Below are 26,977 nucleotides of genomic sequence, written 5' to 3' on the forward strand. Positions count from 1 at the left end.
AGGGAGGGGTGTCTGGTTTTCATTCTGGAAGGATCCCCTGCCAGGAGTGTGGGGGAGGCAGGGCAGGGTGGCCACATGGAAGTGGGCCAACCAGGTCCAAGGAAAGTCCAGGTCAGGAATGAGAAAGGATTCAGGAGCTACTCTCTGGAAATGAGTGTTGGTGCCAGGGAGAGGGAGGGGAAAAGGTGACCTGGGTTCTGGCCTGGGTAGCTGGAGGATGATGGACCTTTTGCTGAGATGGTGAACTCAGCAGGAAGAGAGACCTGGGCCCTGGGCAAGGAGGTGAGGGGCATCTTGGCCATTTTGGACCTGAGTTGCTGGAGATTCCCAGCTAGCTGGAGATCACATTTGCAGAGGCATCGGGTGGAAGCCCAGGGTCCCATATCTGGCTAACCTCTCCCAGAGAGCCCGTGCAGAGGCCCCAGACAGAGCCCTAGGGCATTCTGACAGGTATGGGTGAGCAGAAGACTAGTGTGGGGGGACGAAGTGGGGAAAAGAACCCAGATTGTGGAGCAGGGCACAGAGAACCCTTATGGGGGAAGGCGTGGTGTCCAGTGAAGCAAGTTGACCAGTAAAATAGAGCCTGAGGAAGGCAACGTGGAGTTTGTGGGTGACTTTGCCAGGAACAGAGGCTGCGACACAGGGGAAGGGCCTGAGAATAGGGTTTCTGCAGTGGAGACGGGGCCAGTGGAGGTCTAGAAACTTCCTATAAAGGTTCTTAGTTTTCTAGGGTAACAGAGTACCACAAACTGGGTGGCTGAAAATGGAAATGTATTCTTTCACAGTTCTGGAAGCCAGAGGTCTGAAATCAAAGTGTCAGTGGGTAGGTTCCTTCTAGAGGCTCTGAGTGAGAATCTGTTCCACGCCTCCCAGGTGCTGGTGGGGCTGGCAGTCCTTGGCATTCCTAGGCCTAGAGACTCATCGCTCCGATCTCTGCCTCCATCTTTGCATGGCATCCTCCTGTGTGCGTGTGTCTGTCTGTCTGTCTGCCTCTGTGTCTCTGTGTGCAAACCTCCCTCTCTTTTCTCTTATAAAGACACCAGTCACTGGATTATGGGCCACCCTACTCCAATAGGACCTTATCTTAACTTGATTACGTCTGCAAAGACCCTGTTTCCAAATAAGGTCACATGCACAGGTACCAGGGGTTATGACTTGAAATGTCTTTTGGGGAGTTACACCCAACCCACAGCAGCAGAAGCCTGGCCATGACTATGGAGGTTGCTCCATGGGGCCAAGGGGAGGTTTGTCCTGACATGGAAGAGACTTGGTCATGTCAGTCAGCCAAGGCACAGAGCTGCCAGTGGAAAGGAGGATACTGAAGACCAGGAGAAAAAGGGGGCCAATGACGAAACACGTTCCTGAGGAGGCAGGTGGGATCCAGGGCTTGGGGGGCAGGACCCGGCGTGGAAAGTTGAAAGGACGCCTCCTGTCCTGAGGCAGGACGAAAGGAAGAGGGCAAGTGTTTGCAGGGAAGTTTGTAGCTGGCGGGGAGTTCTCAGTGGGAAGATTTAAGTGGGCAGCTGCTGAGAGAGGTGGGGGGTGAGGACAGGTGAGAGGATAAGAGGTGAAAAGGACTGCGGGAGAGGAAGTAGATTAGGGCCCCGGAGAAGGTCACGGGGCGGCGTGGGAGGTCGCTGATATTGAGATGGGTGGATTTGAGGGGCGAGGGTCTGTGTGGTCACGCAGTGGACTTCAGAGCCCTCGGCAGCCCAGAAGAAGGTGCAGGAAAGTGTAATCAATGGACATGTTGCACTGCTTCCTGCCACATGGTCCAAGGAGGCAAGAAAGGCAGGCCGGTGAGGCAGGTGGCCAGAGGGTGATAAAGGGGTGGGTGGCGGGGGGCCATGGTAGGCAGGAAAGGAGGTGGAGGCAGAAAGGAGTAAGGGTGGAGGGCTTGAGGCAGCTCTGCGCCAAGTCCCCCTGGTCTGGGTGGGGGTGTGGAGGGCCGGCAGCCTCCCCCTGAGAGGTTTCAGAGGCAGGGGCACAGTGGAGGCTGAGGGGAAAGGGGAGGGCAGCAGTAGAGGGCGTAGACTGGGGGAGCCCTGCCCACCCTCATGCCTCTCTCCTCACCTTCCAGCGTCCTGATCAGATTTATTTCAAACCCCACGGCCCCCGCCTGGTGGGGCTTTCTGGTGGCCGGGCTGATGTTCGTGTGCTCCGTGACGCAGACTCTGATCTTACACCAGTATTACCACTGCATCTTTGTGATGGGGTTGAGGTTTCGCACCGGCATCATAGGTGTCATCTATAGGAAGGTCAGCTGGAGCAGGGCATGGGGGGCTGGGGAGGCCAGCCCTGGGGAGCTTTGGAGAGACTCGCGGGCCCAGTCCATCACCCTGCTGTCCACCTGCAGGCTCTGGTCATCACCAATTCAGTCAAACGTGAGTCCACTGCGGGAGAAATTGTTAACCTCATGTCAGTGGACGCCCAGCGCTTCATGGATGTTGTCCCCTTCATCAACCTGCTGTGGTCAGCACCCCTGCAGATGATCCTGGCAGTGTACTTCCTCTGGCAGGTGACTCTTCTTTTTTTTTTTTAATAAGTTTATTTATTAATTTATTATTTATTTTTGGCTGCGTTGGGTCTTCGTTGCTGCGCGCGGGCTTTCTCTAGTTGCGGCAAGCGGGAGCTACTCTTCCTTGCGGTGCGCGGGCTTCTCATTGCGGTGGCTTCTCTTGTTGCGCAGCACGGGCTTCAGTAGTTGTGGCTCATGGACTCAGTAGTTGTGGCTTTCAGGCTCTAGGGTGCAGGCTTAGTAGTTGTGGCTCATGAGCTTAGTTGCTCTGCGGCGTGTGGGAATCTTCCCGGACCAGGGCTCGAACCCGTGTCCCCTGCACTGGCAGGTGGATTCTTAACCACTGCGCCACCAGGGAAGTCCTGGCAGGTGACTCTTGAACCCTGATCTCTGCCCCCTTCCTCTGACCTTCTCCTTCCTTCAGATGGGAAAAGAGAGGGTTATTCTGGGTCAGCAGAGGGGTGGGGGACAGGACTGTGAGGATGCTGGTGTCTTTCTGGCCTGTGTGATAATCCTTCTCACAGAACCCAGGGGAGGGAAGAGGGACTTGGAGGCAAGGTGGGTGTGACTCTGACTGTCATTGCCTGTCTGTATTTGCCTTCCTGTGTGTCTGGACACCCTTCTATGTCTGCCTGTTTGTCCCTATCTCTTGTCATTATCTGCTGGCTGGCTGTTTTTGCAAATGTTTTCATCATTTTGGCTTTATCTGCGTGTCTGCTTTTTGCTGTCCATCTGTTTGGCTGACCACCATCTTTTGCTTCTTGCCCTTCCCTGCATTTCAGGTCAATAGGCCTCTGCCTGTTGGGTTCTGTCTATATACTCTGTCTGTCTGTCTAGTCAATCTGTTGTGCCTCCTCAGAACCTGGGTCCCTCTGTCCTGGCTGGAGTCGCTCTCATGGTCTTGCTGATTCCGCTCAATGGAGCCGTGGCTGTGAAAATGCGTGCGTTCCAGGTGGGTGCCAGCAACTGCGCCGCTCCTGCCTGGAGCCTTAAGGGGCCAGGTACCCGGCGGAGAGCAGTCACTAACCCGGGCTTTACAACTACCTTGCTCACCGAGTACGGACGGCTCCAAGCCACTTCCACAAACCTTAGCTTATTCTAGCCCCCAACCCTGAGAGGGTTTTAGAAACATTCTCATTTTGCAGCTGAGGAACCAAGGCTCATTATTTATTTGCAAACATTTCCTGATGTCTTCCCTAGCTTCCCACTGTACATAGGATAAATGGCAAATTCCCTACCGCCACCCACCAGGCCCCTGCTCACCTTTCAATCCCTCACCCCCTGGGATATGGCCAAGTTTCATCCAGTATGGCCTTTCTTTTCTCCAAATCAACAAGCTCTGAATACCTCTGGGCTACCATACGTACTGTTCCCTGGAATGTGCTTCACCCTTCCTTCCTTGCCCAGTTCCCTCCCTTCCTTCACCTCCCAGCATAAACTCTGATTTCCCAGTCCCTACCCCATTATTCTCTCCCAGAATCCTGTAACTCCCGTCGGAGTATGCGTAATAATTTAGTAAGCATTTATTCAGGTGGTTGTTTGCTTCCTGTCTACCTCGCCCATCAGACTGTCAGCTTCACGACGGCCAGGGCCTTGAGTTGTTCTTCATTATCTGCCCTACATCTAGCACATGGCCTGGCACATAATAGGCACTCAATAAATTGGGGTGAACGAATAGATTGATTTGGCGTGCTGCACCCTGGGTTATAGGGACTGGGGAACAAAGAGGAATAAGGGATCTGTTCCCTTAGGCTCACGTCGAGTTGAGGCAACATACATGCACAGGGTCCCCTGTGAGAACGTGCCTTAGAAACCCAGAGAAGGGCCAGAGGGTGCTGCCTGTGAGGGTCAGTGATGGGGCACTGAGACTGGAGCTGGATTTTGTCCAGCAGAGAAGAGGGTAGGTCGGGCTGGGCGTTCCAGGCTGGGGTGCAGCACAGGCAGGCGGGGAGGAACGGTGAGCAGTCCGGCTGCCGTGTGTGTGAGTGCAGGGAAAGTGTGAGCCCCTGTGGGTGGAGGTCTGGGGAGGGGCTCGGGGTGTGCACTTTCCACACTCTCCATAGGTAGAGCAAATGAAACTCAAGGACTCACGCATCAGGCTGATGAGCGAGATCCTGGGCGGCATCAAGGTGCTGAAGCTGTACGCCTGGGAGCCCAGCTTCCTGAAGCAGGTGGAGGACATCCGGCAGGAGGAGCTCCGGCTGATGCGCCAGGCTGCCTACCTCCATGCCACGTCCACTTTCATCTGGATCTGCACCCCCTTCCTGGTGAGGCGCCCCTGCCTGGGCTGGCGTCCCGCCTCCTGCCTGGCCGGCCTGGGCCCCTGGACCCTGCAGACGCCACCCTGACACCCATCCCCACCCCTGCCCAGGTGACCCTGACCACCCTCGGGATGTACGTGTCCGTGGACAAGAACAACGTGCTGGATGCTGAGAAGGCCTTTGTGTCCGTGTCCCTGTTCAACATCTTAAAAATTCCCCTCAACATGCTGCCCCAGTTAATCAGCAACTTGGCCCAGGTAATGCTGGATAGGGCCGGGGGTTCTGCTGGAGTGTGGGCAGGTTGATAGGGTCACTTAGGGTCAGGGGATAATCAGGGAGAGTTACTGGAATCGGGGGAGGGCCATTTGGCATTATGAAGAATTGTTCCCAGTTGAATGAGGTCATTAGAGTCAGGGGCCATTTGGAGTCAGAGGAAGTCAGGTAAGGTCCTTGGAAACCCAAGTTCTGGAGACAGCCTCCTGTTACCGACCTGGACCCTGTCTTTGGCTGTGGGAGCCAGCCAAGACTCAGTCGTGGGAGGGGCCCTAGCGCCAGCCTCTGGACCCTCAGGGGGCCCAGTCTCACCCAGGAAGTTGGGGGCCAGCAAGGGTAAGAGGAGATGGTACAGGAAGAGCACAGCTCCCCGGGCTGACCCGCACCCTTCTGCATGCAGACCAGTGTGTCTCTGAAACGGATCCAGCATTTCCTGAGCCAAGATGAACTTGACCCCCAGTGTGTGGAAAGAAAGACCATCACCCCAGGTCCAGACAGCCTCTACCTGGGTTGCCCTTGCCCCAGCCACTGCTCCAGAAAATTCTCTGTTCCAAGCTTTTAACTTTTCTCCTGTGACCCCCTTTTCTTCATCCTCTTTTCGTATCTGCTCTCACTCTGTGCCCGCCTTCTTCCTCTTCTGGCTCTTTTCTCTCCTCTCGTCGTCCCTCTCCAGGCCTCCCCCACCACCTTCTTTCCCTAGGGCTCCCCCTGCTCCTCCCCAGGACTTCCTGTCTCCCCTCCCTCCCCCCCCACAAGATTCCCTGCCCTCCCCCTAGGGCTTCCCACACCTCTCCCCACCCAGGGATCCTCCTCGCCTTGCCCTGGGCCCCCTGACGCTGTGCACCTCTGTCCTCCCAGGCTATACTGTCACCATACACAGTGGCACCTTCACCTGGTCCCAGAACCTACCACCCACCCTGCACAGGTACCAGCTTCCCCTTCCCTCCTCAGCTGCCTAAAGTGAGCCAAAGGTCAGATCAGTAGCGGAACCCAACCCCACTCTCACGCTTCAGTCTTTGGCCTGAGAAGCAGGAAGAGCCTCAGCTTGCCAGGGTGGTGTCTGAAAGGGAGGAGGGCTTGGGTCTCCAGGTGCAAGGTGGGGGACCAAAACCCTGATTCCAGGGCTTCCCTGGTGGCGCAGTGGTTGAGAGTCTGTCTGCCGACGCACGGGACACGGGTTCGTGCCCCGGTCCGGGAAGATCCCACATGCCGCGGAGCGGCTGGGCCCGTGAGCCATGGCCGCTGGGCCTGCGCGTCCGGAGCCTGTGCTCCGCAATGGGAGAGGCCACAACAGTGAGAGGCCTGCGTACCGCAAAAAAAAAACCAAAAAACAAAAACAACCCTGATTCCTCCTCTGACTGGGCTACTTGTCTTCTTGCCCCCAGCCTAGATATCCAGGTGCCAAAAGGGGCACTAGTGGCTGTGGTGGGGCCTGTGGGTTGTGGTAAGTCCTCCCTGTTGTCTGCCCTGCTGGGAGAGATGGAGAAGCTGGAAGGCAAGGTGTATATGAAGGTGAGAGGGGCAGGGACTCCTGGGAAGGGAAGCTTGGCCAGGCCTTGGGCAAACCCCGAGGTAACCTTCTCCTTTGGCCAGGGCTCCGTGGCCTACGTGCCCCAGCAGGCGTGGATACAGAACTGCACTCTTCAGGAAAACGTGCTGTTTGGCCAAGCCCTGGACCCCAAGCGGTACCAACAGGCTCTGGAGGCCTGTGCCCTGCTAGCTGACCTGGAGGTGCTGCCTGGTGGGAGCAAGACAGAGATCGGAGAGAAGGTAGGCTCCTCTTTCATCCTCTGGGCAGTTAGCACATATAGCTGCCCACCTCAATCCAGCCCAGGTCCAGATATGAATTCATTCATTCATTCATTCACACATTCATGTAGTATCATGCCTAGCTGTGTGCTAGGCGCCGGTGAAACAGAGCTATTACTGGGGGAAACTGACTTGTAAACAGATAGGTGCTGTAGAATGTCCTGGGGGCCAGGCGGAAGGCCTGTGCGGGGTACTGGAAGGCAGTCACGGGGTGGTCTGCATAAGGAAAAGCATCACTTTTGAGCTGAATCTTAATAGCTAAGGAAGAAGCTCTCATCATTCATCAGATTTTATTACCTACCTACTTTATGCCAGGCAATATTATACAGTAGTAAATACACCAGACTAAAATCTCTGCCTTCATATAGCTTACATTCTACTGGGGGAAAGAGATGATAGCAAGGTAAATCAGTAAAATCTATAATATTAGATAAACGCTAGGGGGAAAGAATGAAACAGGGAAGGGATATAGGAGTATGTGCAGGGTTGTATTGTTAGTGTGCTTTGGGAAAACCTCACTGAGAATCGGAGACTTGAACAAAGTGAGGGAGTGGTCCGTATCTTCGAACATGAAGCCCTGTCTGGGACATTTGAGGCAGAGAGAGCAGTAAGTGCAAAGGCCCTGAGGCAGGAGTGTGAATGGGACATTTAAGGACCAGCAAGAAGAGCAATGTGGATGGAGTGGAATGAGCAGGGATGAGGAGGAGATGAGGTCAGTGAGGTGTCCAGGCAGCCAGGTCACATTGGGCCTTGGAGACCACTGTAAGAACTGTGGCTTTTACCAAGTGATGGAAAACCTTTGAAAGCCGAGGGATGGTGGGTGGACTGGCATTTCTGTGCAATTTGGTGTGACTGGAGGTTAGAAGGGGTGTGGCAGAAACAGGGTAAGGTAGAGCCTTGAAGACTTTGATTAAGCTTTTGGCCTTTACCCTAAAAACCATGGGACATCAGTGGAAGTTTTTATTTTTTAATTAATTTATTAATTTTTAACAGTCGCAAAATATACATAACATAAATCTTTACCTTAGAAATTCTTTTAAGTATATAAGTCAGTAGTGTTAAATACACTCACATTGTTGTACAGGCAATCTCCAGACCTCTCTTTATCTTGCAAAACTAAAACTCTGTACCCATTAAATAGCAACTTTTACTTATCCAATCATCCAACAATGGTTACTTGGGTTGCTTCCGCCTTTCAGCTATCGTGAGTAAAGCTGCTATGGACACGGGTGTGCAAAGATCTTTTTAAGACCCTACTTTCAATTCTTTTTAGTACATACCCAGAAGTGGAATTGCTACATCATAATTCTATTTTTTTTTTTTTTTTTTGAGGAACTGCCATACTATTTTCCATAATGGCTGCACCATTTAACATTCCCACCCACAGTACACAAGGTCTCCAACTTCTACACATTCTGGACAACACTTGTTGTTTTCTGGGGTGGTTGTTTGGTTTTTTGTTTTTGTCTTTTGGTAGTAGTCATCCTAATGGATGTGAGGTGGTATCTCACTGAGGTTTTGATTTGCATTTCCCAGTGATTAGTAATGTTGAGCATCTTTTCACGTGTCTATTGGTAGTTTGTATACCTTCTCTGGAGAAGTGTCTGTTCAAGTCCTTTGCCCAGATTTTATTGAAGTTGTTTGGTTTTTTGTTGTTGAGTTGTAGGAGTTCTTTATACATACTAGATATTAACCCCCTATCAGATATATGAGTTGCAAATATTTTCTCCTCTTCCGAAGGTTGTCTTTTCACTCTGCTGATTGTGTCCTTTGATGCACAGAAGTTTTCAATTTTAATGTGATCCAATTTTTCTATTTTTACTTTTGTTGCTTGTGCTTTTAGTGTCTTATCCAAAAAAATCATTGCCAAGTCCAATGTCATGAAACTTTTCCCCTGTGTTTTCCTCTGAGTTTTATAGCTTCACCTCTTTTTTTATATACTAAAGATTTCAGTGTCTCAAAGCAAAGACATCCTCTTACATAACTATAGTTGAGTTATCAAAATCAAGAAATTTATCATTAATACAGTATTATTATCTAATTGACTGTCTGACATTTGAAATGTCATCATTTGTCCCAGTAATGTCTTTTTTAGCTATTTTCTTTCCTAGTCTAGGGTTCAATCCAGGATCATGAGTTCCATTTAGTTGTCATATCTCTTTATTCTCAATCAATCTGGATAATTCCTCAGTCTTTGTCTTTTAGAACATCAACACTTTTGAAGAGTACAGGCCAGTTATTTTGCAGAATGTTTCTCAATTTGAACACGATTAGATTCGGAATATATTTTTTTTGGGAAAAGCCAAAGAAGTAACGTTGTGTCCTTCTTGGTGCGTCGTATCAGGAGGCACACGATGTCAGTTCATGCGTTACTGACAATGTTAACTTTGATCTCTTGATTGAGGTGGTATTGTCTACTGATGATTTCATTTTATAACTTTCATTGATGATTTTTCCCTGAGTCAGTGTTTACTATGATGTTGGCCAAATGTTGATTTTCTAACTCCATTCCTTCTATAGTTATTAGTTGACTTATTACTTATTCATTCATTTTTTTATATCAACGTGGGCTCATGGAGTCTTATTTGATTCAACGTGTTATAATCCATTACCATCATTTTTTACCTTGACGTTCAACTTGTCAGTGAAGAGTTTTAAGCAGGGACAGGAATTGCATTTTGAAAAGCTGCCCTGGCTGCAGTGTGGAGGGGCCCAAAGGCACAGGAACCAGTGAGGGGGCTCTCGTGGTGCCCTGGGGAAATGGGGGCCTGAGCCTGGCAGTGGGGATGGGAAATTTTTAAGTAGGAGTCCGAGATTATAGGAACCCAGAGTAGACCTCCTGATCTACGATACAACTCCTCCTTCCCATCTCTCCTGGACCCACACTGACCTCGCACACACAAGCCTGATTTAGTGCCCAGAACATAGTAGCACTGGAGAAAGACTGGTTGGTTGAATGCAGGAACGTTCATGCGTCTCAGTCACTACAGCTTCCATGTCCACCCCTTGCTTCTCAGCAGCTCCAGCTCCCAACCCACATTTGTTCTACCCAGGGGTCAGTTTCTCAGGGTACCCCCAAAGAGCTGGGCCTGTTCCAGAGGGAATGAGGAAAGCTGGTGGTAGGAAAGCAGGCTATACTTCTGGGGTCTGCCCTCTAGGCCCAGCCCTGCTGCTGTGTGCCTCAGTTTCTGCGTAATGGGTTTAAGGAGTGAACTTACCTCCCCTCTGGTATGTGAATGATCTCAGGGTTGGTGAATTCTGGGGTGGATGCTGGGTTTCCATCCTTGCTTTTGCCCTTAATAGTTTGGGACCCTGGACAAAGTCATTAACGTCTTGAGCTCTAGTTTCTTCATCTAGAAAGTGGGGCTAATGATACCTCCCTGGAAAGACTGACAAGAGGACCAAATGGGATAATTGTTATGAAAGTCATCTGTGAACCGTATGGTTGATGGGAGACTGAAAGTTCTGTTAAGGACCTCCTGGGGATTTCCAGCCTCCCAGAGTATGAAGGTGGAAGGCAGGGAAACCAGTTGGGCGGGAGCACGATGTCCTCACCTGCCCTGGGAGGACTCTGAGAGCCACCACCCCTTCCTCCATGGCCTTAGAGCTTCCCAGGTACAGGACCAGGCATATGAAATGTGAATTTAGAGGTCTGCCTTTTTGAATGACAATAGACAGAGCCCTTGTCCCCCTTGTGATGGCCTGACTCCCTTCTACCCAATACACACCTCTCACCTCCCTCCTCCAACCCATCCAGGGCATTAACCTGTCTGGGGGCCAGCGTCAGCGGGTCAGTCTGGCCCGAGCTGTTTACAGTGATGCTGACATTTTTTTGCTGGATGACCCGTTGTCAGCCGTGGACTCCCACGTGGCCAAACATATCTTTGACCAAGTCATTGGGCCAGAAGGTGTGCTGGCAGGAAAGGTGAGTCCTCCCAGAGGCTAAGGGGGCTAAGGTGAGGTCTAGGGCCACAGGAGAAGACTGGTGGGAGGCCAAGGGGTTCGGGTGAGACCTGGAGGTATGGAGGGCCTGAGGAACAGGAGCGTGGGCTGGGCAGTGGGGGAAACCTGGGGCGGGGGTGGGGGACGGTGCCCCTCAGGCACTGAGCCAGCTGCGGTGAGCACGGGGTGAGTCCATGCTGTATCTGCTCGCGCTGCCAGCACACAGGCACCTCACACTCGCTCCGTGCCAGGGGTGTGTGCTGAGGGCAGTGGGAGTGATAGCCTGCTGCCTTCTCCCCAGACACGGGTGCTAGTGACGCATGGCATCAGCTTCCTGCCCCAGACGGACTTTGTCATAGTGCTAGCTGACGGGCAGGTGTCTGAGATTGGCACTTACGCGGCCCTGCTGCAGCGCAACGGCTCCTTCGCCAACTTTCTCCGCAACTATGCACCTGACGAGGGCAAGAGGCACCAGGAGGCTGACAGCAGGACCGGTATCTGCCATTCTTGGCCCTCCGTATTCCCCTGCCCTCCCAGCATCTCCCCTGTCCTGGAGCCTCTGAGTGTCTGTGGACAGGCCCAGTGTTTCACAAGGGGGGTTCTGGGGAACTTGGACCGTCTGCGTGATGTCAGACATCACCAGCAGGGAAAGTGAAGTGGATGGATTCAAGCCCTTCCTCCTCATCTGCCTTCACGTGTCAAAAGGGCCTAAGGGCCCAGGCCCAGCTTGTACGGCAAAACTGTTTCACAGATGAACTGTTTAGTAAATGTGCAAATGCTTGGAAAAGTCATTTATTTATCAACAAATATTTATTGAGCAATTACTATGTCCAGGCGCTATTCCAGGCGCTGAGACAGCAATGAACAAACAGAAAAATCCCTGTCCTCGCGGAGCATATTGAGACCCCTTTGTTGTCCAGTCCTGGCTCCCCAGCCCCAGGCTCCCGGCTGGCTCACAGACCTTCTCCTGGGCTTTCTCTCCTACTTCCGGATATGCAGCTAACATGTCTCGAGCATTTACTAAGGGCTATGCCCCTTGCAAGCTCTTGACACACATTCTTTCCTTTAATCCTCACAAGGACACAATGAAGTAGGTACTATTATTATCCCCATTTTCATGCCTGCCTAAACCCATGCGGTGCGGAAGTGGGATTTTAGGTCAGCTGGTCTGACTCTAGAGCCCAAGCTCCTGACCCTGATATTCGAACCCCCTTCTACGTAGTCCCTGATGGGACGCTTTTCTTCCTGTCTGACCTAAGTCTTTCTTGCCACCCTTTTTCTTTCCAACACGAAATTCGTCATTTACTTTTATTGTTATTCTTGCTCACCTCTCACCTCGCCTCTGGCTTGTCCATTCAGGCCTCTTCATTGGAGCGGGGCGGGGCATACCAGGGGCCTGCGGGGTGAGCTAGCCAAGCTCTCCTTTCTGCCTCCCCGCTGCAGCCTTGGAGGACAAAGAGGTTGAGGAGGTGCTGCTGACTGAGGACCCGCTCAGCAACCACACAGACCTGACGGTTCATGAGCCAGTGACATACGAGGTCCAGAAGCAGTTTATGAGGTGAGCACCTGGGAGCTCTCAGCCCCCGGGAGACGGTACCGGGGCTCCCAAGCCCTGACGGGGGGCGCAGGTGGGCGTTCTCCCTGACACACCCCAGGCCTCCGGCTGCAGCCTGAACCTCCTCCTGGGGCTCTGTCTGTGGCTGTGCTGGAGGCCTCCTCCCTGGGCCTGACCAGTTGCCTCCGCAGACAGCTGAGTGCCATGTCCCTGGAAAGAGAGGGCCAGGGTCGGCCTGTGCCCAGGAGGCGCCTGGGTGCGGCAGAAAAGGTAGTGCAGGCAACAGAGGCAAAGGCGAGCCATGTGCTGACCCAGGAGGAGAAGGTGGAGATGGGCACTGTGAGTAGCTTGGGCGGGAGGGATGGAGAGGGTGGGCAGGCCCCTAGCAGTCCCGGGGCTCACCGGAGTCCTCTGTGCAACTGCTGTGGCCATGCAGGTGAAGCTGAGTGTGTTCTGGGATTACGCCAGGGCCATGGGGCTCTGTGCCATGCTGGCCATCTGTCTGCTGCACGGGGGTCAAAGTGCAGCTGCCATTGGGGCCAACGTTTGGCTCAGTGCCTGGACCGGTGAGGCTGTGGTGAACGGCCAGCAGAACAACACCTCCCAGAGGCTGGGCGTCTACGCCGCCTTGGGAATTCTGCAAGGTGAGCCTGCAGAGATACCTAGAAGGGGCTACGGTGGCCCCTTCCTCATCTCTGGGCTGCTGGGTCCCCCAAACCACGCCCTTGCCTCTGAATCTCTCTCCACTGTCGCAGCCCCAGGGACTCCCTAACCCACTCTAGCAGTCTACCTGCCTCTGGCCCTGTCTAGCTCATCCTAGCCATGCTGGGCCTCTTAGCCTGCCTAGTTCACCGAGGCTATCCCCCATCTCGGAACCTGCCCCTGCATGCCTGCCACCTGGCCCAGGTGAACGAGCTCGCCTCTCCTCCTCCACCAGGGCTCCTGGTGATGCTGTCAGCCATCATGATGGCGGTGGGAGGCGTCCAGGCTGCGCGCTTGCTTCACCAGGCACTGCTGCACAACAAGATGCGCTCGCCACAGTCCTTCTTCGACACGACGCCCTCAGGCCGCATCCTCAACCGCTTCTCCAAGGACGTCTACATCATCGATGAGGTTCTGGCTCCCACCATCCTCATGCTGCTGAATTCCTTCTACAACTCCATCTCCACCCTCGTGGTCATCGTGGCCAGCACGCCACTCTTCGCTGTGGTCATCCTGCCTTTGGCTGTCCTCTACCTCTTGGTGCAGGTGTGCCCTGAGTGGGTGGGCGTGGCTTTTTGGGGGCGTGGCCGTTGCGTGGCCGGGGCTCTCCCGGGGGCCACCAGTGGTGGGATGTAGGGAGGTCAGGCCCCGCAGCTTCACAGCTGGATTTGGTTCAGTAAATACCTCTTCGAAACTCATTTTCCTCACGTGTAAAATAGAATCATAGAGCCTACCTCACAGAGTTGTTGATAGGATAAAATGAAATCCTTGTAAATTGTGACTGGCCCTAGAACTCCTTCCTGCTGGCTAAATATTGTCAACAGTTTGAGACACATTATCCTTCCCTTCTTTTTAGATATATCTAAACTTACGTACATATTTTTAACATGGATGAGTTGATGACATTCAGATACAGCTACCTATAAAAGGCATTTGTGTTGCTGAGCCCCTATCCTGCCATTAATTAATCAGTCCATGAAGGTAACCCACAGGTGGCCAGAAGCTTAGGCCTGTGTGTGAAGACTGTGCTCTGTGCTGGGACGGGGGACTCTCAGATGCAAATCCTACATGACCCTGGCCATCTTGGGGCCCACAGGGTAGAAGATGGAAGGTGGAGGCAGAACTGTGTTTTTGTGGGGCTGAAGTTTAAACAACTGGGGGGTGGGGCGGGGAGAGGCTCTTTAAGAAAAAGAATACAAAATTATCTTTTTTTTTTTTTTCAAAATTATCTTATTTTTGCAAATTTTGCAAAATTTTGATTGTGTGAACACACTGCTGGGGCCCCTAAGTGGAGACAGGCATCGTCACTGACAGGAGGCAAAGCAGAGTCAGTGCGATAATCTAGGTCCTCGCAGAGGTGAGGGGGTCAGGAGCTGAGAGGCAATCGGGAAAGGCTTCGTGGACAAAGTGGCCTGGAAGAGTGAGCAGAGCTGACCAGAGGGGAAGGGTGCGATGAGTTCGTGGAGCCGTATCAGGCCCCCAAGTCTTGGGTTCTTCTGAGCGGAGCAGGAGGAAGGGAACAAGGTCTTATGGGGCAGTGGAACTGACGGGGAGGCGGCTCACATGGGTCCAGAGGATGTGCTGGACTGAGCCGGGGCCCCACGGTCCTGACTCCAAGCTCTTTCTCCATCCTCTGTCAGCGCCTCTATGTGGCCACGTCACGGCAACTGAAGCGGCTGGAGTCTATCAGCCGCTCACCCATCTACTCCCACTTTTTGGAGACGGTGACCGGCTCCAGCGTCATCCGGGCCTATGGCCGCAGCCAGGACTTCGAGGCCATCAGTGATGCTAAGGTGGACACCAACCAGAGGAGCTGCTACCCCTACATCGCCTCCAACAGGTCAGAAGCAGCTCCCTCAGCCCCTGCTCCTCCCAGGAGTTTCCACCAGTGTCTGCGGGAGAGACCCTGGTGTTCTGGGTCCAAGCCCCTCCTTCCCCCTAAACAGCCCCCTTCTTGCATCCGCCCCATTTCCTCCTTGCCTAATCCCCACAGGTGGCTGGGGGTCCGAGTGGAGTTCGTGGGCAACTGTGTCGTGTTCTTCACTGCACTCTTTGCTGTGATTGGGAGAAGCAGCCTGAGTCCAGGGCTGGTGGGCCTGTCTGTGTCCTATGCCCTACAGGTACGCAGAGGTCTGGGTCCTGGGTCAGGGCCACCACTGGGGCAGAGGCCACACAGGTTTCACAAGCATCTCCTGAGCACCTCGCTCTGCCCCAAATGGGGACCAGCCACAGGTTCTGCTCCACGGGACTGTGAGCTCCCAGTCAAGTGTGGAGAGCCACTCCCACCAGCAGGGGATGGCACTGTGGGGTGCACAGACCTTAGTGGAGGAAGGCCCAGAGGAGGTCTCTACCTTGGAGTGTTAGAGAAATTATCTTGGAGCTTGGCCCCAAGAGACAAATAGAATTTGCCCTGCCTGCATAAGATCTAGAGGTCAACCCTGACAGGGGTCCGGGGGCAGGGATGTGGAGAGGTGGAATACACCTCATTTCACAAGCCTGCAGAGAAAGTACACGGACCAGGTAACTGGAGCCTGGGAAGGTCACCCTGATATCAGCCTATATTGTCAAAGCATTAAATAACTGCAGATGGAATTTTTGTGAAGCAGATCCCATTTGCAATGCCTCAGGTGACTCAAGTCTTGAACGTTTGGTAAACAAAGGACAGTCCAGACAGGTCAGTCTTCTCAGACTTTAATGTGCATGTGAATCACCTGGAGATTTAAACTGTAGATTCTGATACCGTAGACCTGGGGCTCTGGCTTCAGCGTTGTCTATCAAGGCTCCTTGACCCACAAAGTGTGGTCCAAGGACCAGTTGCATCAACATCATCTGTGAGCTTCTTAGCCACGTAGAATATCGCGTCCCACCACGAACCTACTGAATTAGAAGCTACCTTTGCACAAGGTTCCCTGGGAAATCTTTCTTGTGCATATTAAAGTTTAAGAAACACTGGGCTGGGCGGCCTTTTGTTAAGTCTGCATTGTCACTGCCTGAGGTACAGTCGTGATTTGAGCCCCAGGTGGCACATCTGTGGGTTTGCCCAGGCCCACCTGGGTCATAGCTGGGATAGGATAGGAGCATAGTCAAGGAGTCTGAACTCCTCCCAAAGCCATTTCAGGGGGAGGAGAGATTGCCCCGCTTGTGACCCAGTCCCTTTGGCTAGGTGACGTTGGCTCTGAACTGGATGATACGAACGATATCAGACTTGGAGTCTAATATTGTGGCCGTGGAGAGAGTGAAAGAGTACTCCAAGACGGAGACTGAGGTGGGTACGGGATGAGCCTGGGGCAGGGAGGGGTGTTTGGAGACCCACCATCTCTACACCCCCAGGCCAGCTGTTCAGGTGGCTCCTCATTTATTCATTCATTCAACCCTTCTTGAGTGTCAACCAGAGGTCTATGTGAGGAGGTGTAGGGCAAGACAAGGTCTGCCCTCAAGCAATTCCTGATGTAGTGGGAGAGGACAGCTCCCGTTGTTCCAAGCCCTCCTTGGTCACAGTACCTTGTCCTCCCTGGGACGCTCCGGTCCCGTGTCCTGCCTCTGTCCCTCTGTCCACGAGCTCATCCAGCCTGGATCCTATGCTCCACCAGTGCCAGTGCTCTCAACGTTACCAAACGTTGCCCTTCTCTCTCTCAGTCATCCTCACCCCAGTTGAGCCCATCTGTCTACCTTCTGAAACATGCCGGTGCTCAGCTGCTAAAACGTTGCTGGAGAAAATCATTGATTTTACTTCAAGTTTATAACCACACACCACGGCTGGGTGTTCCTGTTTTGCTTCTCCAAGAAGCGTGTGTTCCCACTTTCAGAAAGTTCTGTTTTGACCATTCTCTTTCCTTAAACCCCTACATGCCCTCCTCCCTGTGCTCAGTCATCGACCGAATGACTCAGTCATCGGTCATCATAGGCTCAGTCATCAACCTTGCCTAACGCTTCAGTGAGAAAACGGCTTTACAAGATGTGAACTCCCTCAGCCTTCCTGCCTCCAGACTTTCAAATCTGCCTGTGTCCCTTCCACCTTCTTCCCTTCTCATTTCAAAGCCCACTCCCTCTACTTCTTCGCATGGCCACCCAAGGACTTCACTTCCTCAATCACACCCTCCATCTGCTACATCATCCATCTTGCTCCCTCTGTTGGATGATTCCCATCCACACGCGAAAATAAGCTCTTGTAGCTTCCATTCTAGACACTCAAACCAACCCTCCCTTTCCCCCGTATCCTATGTCCCATTTCTCTGCTCTCCTTTGTCGTGAAACTGGCTTTAAAATATGGTCTGCAGTGCTCTCCCCACTGCCTCATCACCCTGTCGCCTGGTTTCTGGCCCTATCACTCCACTGAACCCACTCACCAATGATTTTCCCACTTCCTGACCTAGGGACACGTTTCTGTTCTCATCTAATGCAACCGCTCAGCGACATTCAGACAAATAGCCCCTCTCTCCTACTTGGAAAGCACTTCATGGCTTCTGTGACCTGAGCTCCTGCCCTGTCAGCCCCCATTGAGCCCCACCCCACCTGTTCCTCCCAACCTGGCCTCTCCTGCCCATGGGGCCCCCATCTACCCCTGTCTTCCCCAGGCATCCCCTATCATTCCCTCATCCCCCATTCTCTGGGATCTTCAAATTCTCCCTCTTCATGCCTAGCATTCCCATATCCCCTCTCTACACACATGATCTCGTCTCCACATTCTCAAAAATTCTTTCCCCAACCCTACTGTCCATTCCTTTGACACCTCCTCAAGAGAGCGGTCTCCCTATACTGGCTGCCTTGCTTTGTGACTGCTGACAGTCTGACCCCCCCCCCCCCATTTCAAAACACCCTCCCCTCTCCCTCCTCCAAATAGCAGTAGGGAGATCCTTTAAAAACACACCAAATCATGTTATTCCTCTGTGCATGGCCCTACATCTTACTCAGGGTAAAAAAAAAACACAGTCCTTAAAATGGCCAGCAAAGCCCTATGTGATGGGACCATCCACTACTTGTCTCCTACCTCTCACCTTTGTCATTGTGATCCAGATCACACCTGGAAGTATTTGTACTTGCCGTTCCCTCTGTCTGGCATGCCCTTCCCCCAGATATCTACTTGTCTTTTTCCTTCACTTCCTTCAGGTCTTTATTTAAATATCACCTCCTCCAGGAAGCCTTCCCTGACCACCCTGTACAGAATAGCAACACCAGGCACTTATCCACACTCATCACCATCTGACATTATGTAGACTTACTTATTTGTCAACAGTATGGCCCCCTAGACTCGGATGTAAGCCTCGTGGGGACAAGGACTTTGTCTTGTTTACCATTGTTGACCCCACTACCTGTCACGGAGTAGCCACTCAATAATAAATGGTGAAAGGGGGAGCGAGGGCAGGTGGGAGGGGCCGCTTATGGCCGTGGGGCACAGGGGAATGGGGAGAGCAAAGCTCTGTGGGGAATAATGTCAGAGGGATAAAGAGACATTGAACCACAAGGTTGGGTCACATGAGCACCAGGACCTCCCCACCAGGGTCCCTAGTGGGTGAGGATGGCAGGGGCCTGGGGAGGGAGGGAGACCAAAGTTGGGAGATGGCTGGGCTGGGGAAGAGGTGCCCCCCATGATGAGGATCCTGTCTTCCCCCGGTGGCCAGGCCCCCTGGGTGGTGGAGGGCAGCCGCCCACCAGTGGGCTGGCCACTGCAGGGTGAGGTGGAGTTCCGGAATTACTCTGTGCGCTACCGGCCCGGCCTGGAGCTGGTGCTGAAGGACCTGAGTCTACAAGTGCGAGGTGGCGAGAAGGTGCGTGTGGGGCGGGTTTTTCCCTGGGGAGCGTGGGTCTGTGGGATGGCAGGGGCCCAGCCCAAGGGTCTGCTTGGCCTCCCAGGGAAGTCCTGGCAACAGCCCCGCTAAACCCCAGCCTCCCCCTGACGACCCCCCACTGCCTCCAGGTGGGGATCGTGGGCCGCACTGGGGCTGGCAAATCGTCCATGACCCTCTGCCTGTTCCGCATCCTGGAAGCCACGGAAGGCGACATCCTCATCGACGGCCTCAACGTGGCCGACATCGGGCTCCATGACCTGCGTTCTCAGCTGACCATCATCCCCCAGGTAGCAGCCTGGTGTGGCCTGGCCACACTGACCTGTGACTCTGGCGGCAGGTCCCACCCCGTTCTGTAGCTTGGAGTTCAAGACTGGGACCCCTCTCTGGGAGGCTGGAGAGCAGGACAGCAGGAGCAGAGCCACAGAGCGGCCCCCCATCGTGGGTCTGGAAGGGTCAGATGTCTCCTGCCCTATAAGACCCTGTCCTCTGACCTCTTGGACCAGCAGAACAACAGGCCCCTCCACACAGCCCACCCCAGAGGCCTTCTATCCTGGCCTCCTGGTTTCACAGCTCTGAATTACATTTCACTTTTTCTGACTCCTCTGGGGTATTTTTTTCTTCTGACTGGACACTTTGGGGTCAGGTTAGCGGTTCAGGTTTCTGCCTTAGTGGAGGACTTTGGGTTGGCAAAGCTGAGGTTTATCACTTCCCCACAGGCGTTTTTCTATCTCCTTGGCCATTGCCTCCCTCCTGGAGGGCTGGGGTCAGAGTGGGAATGCCGCCACCTCAACCCCTTTCTTGTTCCCTGGCCTCGGGGCCCATGGCTCTCTAGGGGGCCTGAGCTGCCTCCCTCTGAGGCCTTGCTTTGTCCCCAGGACCCCATCTTGTTCTCGGGGACCCTGCGCATGAACCTGGACCCCTTCGGCAATTACTCGGAGGAAGACATGTGGCGAGCCTTGGAGCTGTCCCACCTGCACACGTTTGTGAGCTCCCAGCCGGCAGGCCTGGACTTCCAGTGCTCCGAGGGCGGGGAGAACCTCAGGTAACAGCTGGGAGTGGGTGGGTGGGTCAGGAATAGCACTCTGCAGCGCTATAGAGGGTCTAGCATCAAACGACACCAAATCCAGGCCAGCCGCCTCCTGCCCTCCCACCCCCATCTCAGCCAGAGTGAACTCAGGGGGCACTGTCTTGCATTGAGCATATTCTGTGTGCCAGGCACTGTGCACTACTTCACTGACTCCTCACACAAGCTCCAGAGAAACTGAGGCAGGGCCAAAGTCACACAGCTGGGAGAAGACATGCCTGGCAGATTCCAAAGCCCTAATCGGTCCTCTCTTGTGAGATTGTCAATGTTGTGCTTGGCCTGAGGAGGGGTTGTGGACTGAACCTGTGGAGCAGATAAGAGGAAACTTACAGAGCTTTAGAGAAATCTTATATATTTTCCAAGGTGGATGCAATTTTGTTTGTGGTTTAGAAGTGGGCAAAGTGAGCTCTCTGGGCCTTTCTTTGCTTCCTTATAGCCCCAGACTTTATATCACCCGTCGCTGTGCCACGTATCAGGGAGGCCCAGAGCCACTTCTTACTGAGTCTAAAGGCTTGAGACACTTGTACCCATGTTAGTTGTGTGACTTGAAGCAAGCCGCTTAACCTCTTTGTGCCTTGCTTTCCTTTACTCTGAAAGGAGTATGGGATAATAACAGTCCCATACCTGTTAGCACCATGCCGCCCAATAAAAATATACTTTGAGCCACATAGGTGTAAATAAAATTTGTCTAAGAGCCACATTAAAAAAAAAGAAACTGATGAAATAAATTTTAATTGTGTATTTTATGTAGCCTAATATATCTAAAATATCATTTCAACATGTAATTGATACAAAAGCTATTACGGACAGTTTGCATTTTTTCAAGTGTAAAATCCCGTGTGTATTTTTACACGTACAGCACATCTCAATTCAGACTTGTCGTATTTCAAGTGGTCAACAGTCACCTGTGGCTAGTGGCCATCATTTGGACAGAGCAGTCTTAGGGTTATTGTGATGAAATGGAAAGCACTTAGACTGGATATACTCCTGAGAAATGTAGCTATTTGTATTATTCTACTCGGTCCATACCTACGGACTGGACTTTCTCCAAAAAAAAAACAAAACCAAAAACCTGTACATTTGCTCAGCACTTAATAGTGTTCAAGGCACTTCGGCCTCTACTGTCTCCTTTCATCTTTACTGCAGTCCCGTGGGCCAGAAACGAGGCTCCAGAGGATAAAATTATTTGCCCAAAGCTGCTCAGCTAGCAAGGGGTGGGGCAAGGACTCAGGGAAGTGGGAGCTTCTGCCCCAAAACTTTCCTTGCCGCATCATAGCCACTGGTGGGATGCCCCCGCCTCCCCAGGCAGCCCTGCAGGAATGAATGTGCACAGTACCTGGATTTCACTTACACAGCCGTGTTGGGGGTGGCTGGCGGACGAGCCTAGGCTTTCAGACCCTGTGCCCCACAGCTGTGTTTTGGTCCATTCTCCTGTCCTGGCTTGCCATGAGCACCTCTCCCCAGAGCATCCCCTCCGTCCCCACATCCGCCAGGATCTGAGACAGAAATCCACTCCCCTCCTCCCTCCCTGAGCTTGTAGCCACTTTAAGTATAACCTATATCCTGTGCCAGTCCCACCATAAATCAGCCCTGAGCTCTATCTGGCGGCTCATTCTGCTGCCAAAACCTTCATTAGTTGCGGGAATAGGCCGGGGAGAGAGCCTGGCCTTCACTCGGGCTGTAGTGACTCACCCCTGCGGGAAGGGCTGAGGTATTTGTCCCTGGGTGTGGAGGGTGCTGCAGCCTCTGTGGTTGGGAACACAGCCTCTCTTTGTTCATTAGCTCCAGCTTCCAAGGCAGGAGGTGGAAGGTATGCATTCCACCCCTCCTCCACCTTCCCAGGGACCAGACACGGGGAACCCCCCATAGCCTCCTCTGCCCTGTCCCTTCCTTGTTCCCACAACGGAACCCTGACCTATATTCCCCGTGGGGGCGGAAGCTGACTAAATTGTGCGATATTAGACTCAGCAAGATAACATGATGTGTGCAAATATCCAGGAGGAGTCATTTAAGTGTGTTATTACTAAGGTGTAAATGACTGAGAGATAGAAGCAGAGAAACACGGTGACACTGGTTGAGGAGTGAGGATAGGGAAGAAAGCACAGGAAGAAGAGACCAGGGGTGCCAGAGACAGACTGGGGATTTCACAATGTTGTTAAGTCCTGGCTCTACCCGCAAGGCCCCTCATTATCCCTGTGGTGTCCAGACCTCAACTCGGTGTTCCAGGAGTCCTGGGCTAAGGCAGAAATGGGAGAGGTTAGACAGAGAGCCAGCCCTGGGCCATTGGGAAGGAGTGGAGACAGAAACAGTTTGGGGAATGAGGCCTGGGGTCAGGTTGGGGGCACCCAGCTAGAGATACCTTGCCTTCCCCATTTTCAGCGTGGGCCAGCGGCAGCTCGTGTGCCTGGCCAGAGCCCTGCTTCGCAAGAGTCGCATCCTGGTTTTAGACGAGGCCACAGCCGCCATCGACCTGGAGACGGATGACCTCATCCAGGCCACCATCCACACCCAGTTTGAGCCCTGCACGGTGCTGACCATCGCACATCGGCTCAACACCATCATGGACTACACCAGGTGGGGCACTGGCACCCAAGCAGGGAGGGGCCTGGTGGGGTCGCCTGGGCCGTGGTTGGCAGATTAAGGTTACTGGATATGTGGATATGGGAGCTCCGTGGGGTCGTCTAAGGTTTGGGGGGGGCGCAGAACAGTGTGGGTTATCTGGGCACCGGGGGCACAGTGATGCTTTCTGAGACACAAGGGACACTTTGGGGTTACCAACACATGGGGAAGGGGCACACTGGGGCTCCGTAGGCATGGCCACTTCTCCCCCACCTCTTAATACTGAGGTGAGGGGAACCAGACCCTTCAGGCCAAATCCTGTCACTTCCTGAGCACTGTTTCCAGAATGCCCACATGGCCATGGCTTCATTTGAGCCTCATTCCCATCCTGTGAGGTAGACGTACAGACCAGGAAGCCACTGAGGAAAGGTGCACAATGCTTGGGTCCCGTGCGGAGTAGATGCTTTGCTGTGGGAAAGCAGAGGGCTGAGTCCCAAGCCTGGCTCTGCTGCTGACTGCTGTATGACATTAGGCCGTTCACAAAACCTCCATGAACCTCTCTCTCTCTCAGGGTTGTTGTAAGGAGTCAATGAAATAAAGCATTGAAAGTGCAGGTGACTGGAGGGGTGGGAGGGAGAAGCAAGAGGGAGGAGATATGGGGATACATGAATATGTATAGCTGATTCACTTTGTTATACAGCAGCAACTAACACACCGTTGTAAAGCAATTATACTCCGAGAAAGATGTTAAAAAAAAAAAAGTGCAGGTGATCCTAGGAAATGTCCTTTATAATCCTCACTAGAACCAGCTTCTCAAAGGATTAGGGAAGGAGCCTTCCTCATGGTATCTTATGGCTTCGTTGGGGAGGCAGCTCACTCAGCCAAAAGGCAAAAAATGTGACCTGTTTGCTCACTGTGCCTAATGTCAAGGTGTGCTGCTGGAGGACAGGGGAGGGGCTGGGTGACTCAGAAGCCTGATGGAAGCCAGCTGGTGCTGGCCTGCCAGGCTGGCTCCCCTGGAGACACGGGAGCTCAGAGTGAGGAAGAGGCAGGAGGCTGCAGCAAATCTATCCTGAAGGAGTATAGTGGGAGTACATCAACAGGGCTTCATTCACAAAACAAACACCTGCAGGGCAGGCTTCATTCACAAAACAAACACCTGCAGGGCATGGGGAGGTGGGGAGATACATGGACAGGGCAATGGGCAGACCTTGACCCTCTCTCAGAAGTTCCCCACACAGCTCCCAGGGGCTTGGGAACCAAGCTGAGAATGCCTGATGCTAAGTGTCTGTTCCATCCCTACCACACCCACCCCGCCTCCACTCCCATCCAGGATCCCACTGGGAGAAGGGAGGGTGGGCAGGAAGGCCCGGGCCCTGGGTCCAGACAAGGGAAAGGGCTGGACTGAGAGGATCTCTTCCCAGGCCTAACTGAAAATGGTTTTCACCAGCAGCCTTTCAGGAAAAGGCTGCATCACATGCAAAGGCCCTGAGGTAGGAGGGCACAAGAGGCTGCAGTAGAAAGGGTGAAGGGGCAGTAGAACCAAGAGGACAGGGAGAAAGAGGCCTCACTCTGCTGCATTTTGAGGACCATGGGAAAGCATTCAGTCCTTACCCTAAGGGCAATGAGAAGCCACTGAAGCGAGGGGGGCAGTCTCCTGGGCTTCAGTTTCGGCAGTGGCTAGGCTGTGATGTCCACAGACGCACATCTTCCCAGGACACGTTTCTGGGAGCCCCATAGGTGGGGAAACAGAGTGGGTGCAGTCCAGGCCCTCTTATTGAGGAGCATCTCCCGGGACTTGGGAGAGCCCTTTCTGCTCCTGCCTCACCCTGGGAGCCAGCCTGTTGGCCCTGCACCAGGTGCACCCTGTGTTTAGTTGGCAAGAGATTCTAATCCCAGGCCCAGGCTTGACTGTGTGTGTGTGTGGGCGGGGGGAGATCCACCCATCAGCGGCAGCCAGCTTTGCAGCCAAAGCCCCAGATGCCAGCATCCGGCCTCACTGCAGCCCAGTTTCCCGCCGTGTGCCTTTTTGAGTTGGCACAAAGCAGATGGAAGCACACAGGCCCTGTGACCCTGGTGAAGGGAAGGGCTCATTAGGGGAGGTTTTCGGAGCCCCGACTAACAAAGATGAATCGGACCTTGTGTTTGATCCCAGAAATTGTCTCATCTGCCAGGACAGCAAACGGAGTGGCTAAAATAACCAGCCTTGCAAGCGTGCATATGTGGTGTAGCACTGTGTTGGGTGGGTTGACTGAAGTGGGAGGGTTGGCATGTCACTGCGGGGCCTGAGCGGTACCCAGAAGGGCAGGGTTGGACCATGAAACCAGATCTGGGCTGATGGAGACCTGACCACTTCTTTTCCTTGGCTAGGGTCCTGGTCCTGGACAAAGGGACAATAGCTGAATTTGATTCTCCAACCAACCTCATTGCAGCCAGAGGCATCTTCTACGGGATGGCCAGAGATGCTGGACTTGCCTAAAATATATTTCTGGGATTTCTTCCTGGACATTCCTGGTTTTCATCAGGAAGGCTAAGGACACCAGATATGTCTACAGAATGGACTTAATAGCAAACGCTGGGGGCATTTGTCAGGTTTTTGTCCCTGTTAAGTGCCTGGCAGGATAACCATGCTAAATGCTTCAGGTGAGGAGGTGAAGCCCCAGAGGCAAATAACATGCCCAAAGTCATAGCTAATTTGAGGCAGAGCCCAGACTAGTCCCCAGGTCTCCTGATTCCCAATGTGGTGTTATTTCCACACTGTACTGTTTTCAATCATTTCATGGCATGACCTCCCTACCCCCATGATTTTTCATATTTTCTACTCTGAAGTTTTTTCTTTTTTAATAAAGCTTTTTCCTTCTGGAACAGAAGACTGCCAGGTCAGGCTGTCCCTAGGAACTGAGTCTGGTACTCTGGGGTGCTGGCCTGGATCCATTAAAAATGGAGCGCTGATAAAATAAAGCTACGTGTCAACAATACATACACCCCAATGTAGCCTTTCTCTGTTCACAAGGTCTGGGGGCTAGGACCTTTAGAGGAGGCAGGGAGGAAGGAGGGAGAGATGGAGGTTACCTTTATACACATCTACATGGCTGGAATTATCTGAAAACTTCAGACCCAAGAACTTTTGGCTAGAAATATTGTCTTCACAGCCAAAATTCACTGGGTAATTGCCAGTAGTTCCTGCGCTGCTGTGCAGATACTGTAAAAAGGTGAGAAATAAAACCCCTGAAATCTGACCCGAGGCCTCCTGGGAAAGCTGCTGTGAACACCTCCACATTTTTATTTTAAGTTCATTTTATTTTTTAAATTTATTTATTTTTGGCTGCGTTGGATCTTCGTTGCTGCACGCAGGCTTTCTCTAGTTGCAGCGAGCGGGGGCTACTCTTCGTTGCAGTGCGCGGGCTTCTCATTGCGGTGGCTTCTCTTGTTGTGGAGCACAGGCTCTAGGCGCGCGGGCTTCAGTAGCTGTGGCACATGGGCTCAGCAGTTGTGGCTCGCAGGATCTAGAGCGCAGGCTCTCAGTAGTTGTGGCGCACGGACTTCGTTGCTCCGTGGCATGTGGGATCTGCCTAGACCAGGGCTCGAACCCGTGTCCCCTGCATTGGCAGGTGGATTCTTAACCACTGTGCCACCAGGGAAGTCCCGAACACCTTCACATTTATGTCATCCCTCAGACCACTACGCCTGCTTCTCTAGGGCAGGGGTCCCCAACCCATGGGCCGTGGACCGGTACCGCTCCATGGCCTGTTAGGCACCGGGCTGCACGGCAGGAGGTAAGCAGTGGGCAAGCGAGCAAAGCTTCATCTGCTGCTCTCCATCGCTCCCCATCGCTTGCATAACCGCCTGAACCATCCCCCCACCCCATCCATAGAAAAATTGTCTTCCACGAAACCAGTCCCTGGTGCCAAAAAGGTTGGGGACCGCTGCTCTAGGGGATGAGAAACGCGTGGTGCTTTATTCCCTCGCCCCTTTAACAGTCTGTTCCGGACAGGTCCCCGTCACCAGTGAGGTCTCCAAGTCATGCATCTTCCTCACTGTGGCTGAAGGTGAATATTGGAACACAGAGCAGCCAGAGGCTGCCCCCTCTCCTGACAGTCCCGGGCTGGTCAATGAGATGAGGGAGTGAATTAAATTTGCTTTTTTTGAGCAAGCCAATGAAGTGTTTATTTTTCTGCAGGTCAGAATTTACCTGGCACATGGCCTTCTATTTGGAAGGGATCTCTTCTCTTTGTTACCTTACTAAGTTTTCTGGTCTCCTCTGACTCTCATTTCTTCAAACTTTACTCTTGGTATCATGTGACTGGTTGTGGGTGATGGTTTTTTTGTTTTTCCTCCACCCTAAATGGTTTGCAGTAGGTGTGGAGATGCCTCCTTTGATCTGATTTTTCTATACGCATCGGGCCAGCCTGTGCTGCAGGACTATTTGTTAAAGGTTAATCACATTTTTTTGGCAGGCTGTTTCTGCCCAGGATGTTTATGAGTGCA

At 52.9% G+C, this 26,977-nt stretch overlaps 1 protein-coding gene across 1 annotated transcript in view; it reads left to right on the forward strand.

The window, feature by feature from the left end:
- ABCC3 (ATP binding cassette subfamily C member 3) overlaps positions 1 to 25,972 on the forward strand; it is a 43,888-nt gene extending 17,916 nt beyond the window's left edge. Inside the window, exons 9-31 of the mRNA XM_059997627.1 lie at positions 2,081 to 2,258; positions 2,357 to 2,518; positions 3,378 to 3,470; positions 4,582 to 4,785; positions 4,890 to 5,036; positions 5,453 to 5,540; positions 5,911 to 5,977; positions 6,438 to 6,564; positions 6,646 to 6,822; positions 10,619 to 10,786; positions 11,105 to 11,297; positions 12,247 to 12,361; positions 12,550 to 12,697; positions 12,795 to 13,002; positions 13,296 to 13,606; positions 14,701 to 14,900; positions 15,054 to 15,180; positions 16,224 to 16,325; positions 18,679 to 18,825; positions 18,975 to 19,133; positions 19,722 to 19,888; positions 22,310 to 22,504; positions 24,860 to 25,972. Coding sequence (XP_059853610.1) covers positions 2,081 to 2,258; positions 2,357 to 2,518; positions 3,378 to 3,470; positions 4,582 to 4,785; positions 4,890 to 5,036; positions 5,453 to 5,540; positions 5,911 to 5,977; positions 6,438 to 6,564; positions 6,646 to 6,822; positions 10,619 to 10,786; positions 11,105 to 11,297; positions 12,247 to 12,361; positions 12,550 to 12,697; positions 12,795 to 13,002; positions 13,296 to 13,606; positions 14,701 to 14,900; positions 15,054 to 15,180; positions 16,224 to 16,325; positions 18,679 to 18,825; positions 18,975 to 19,133; positions 19,722 to 19,888; positions 22,310 to 22,504; positions 24,860 to 24,968 — 3,592 coding nt within the window. The 3' untranslated portion in view covers positions 24,969 to 25,972. The remainder of the gene's footprint in view (positions 1 to 2,080; positions 2,259 to 2,356; positions 2,519 to 3,377; positions 3,471 to 4,581; positions 4,786 to 4,889; positions 5,037 to 5,452; positions 5,541 to 5,910; positions 5,978 to 6,437; positions 6,565 to 6,645; positions 6,823 to 10,618; positions 10,787 to 11,104; positions 11,298 to 12,246; positions 12,362 to 12,549; positions 12,698 to 12,794; positions 13,003 to 13,295; positions 13,607 to 14,700; positions 14,901 to 15,053; positions 15,181 to 16,223; positions 16,326 to 18,678; positions 18,826 to 18,974; positions 19,134 to 19,721; positions 19,889 to 22,309; positions 22,505 to 24,859) is intronic.
- Positions 25,973 to 26,977: the final 1,005 nt, after the last annotated feature.

The sequence above is a fragment of the Delphinus delphis genome, chromosome 19 (assembly GCF_949987515.2).
Source record: "Delphinus delphis chromosome 19, mDelDel1.2, whole genome shotgun sequence".
NCBI classification, from domain to species: domain Eukaryota; kingdom Metazoa; phylum Chordata; class Mammalia; order Artiodactyla; family Delphinidae; genus Delphinus; species Delphinus delphis.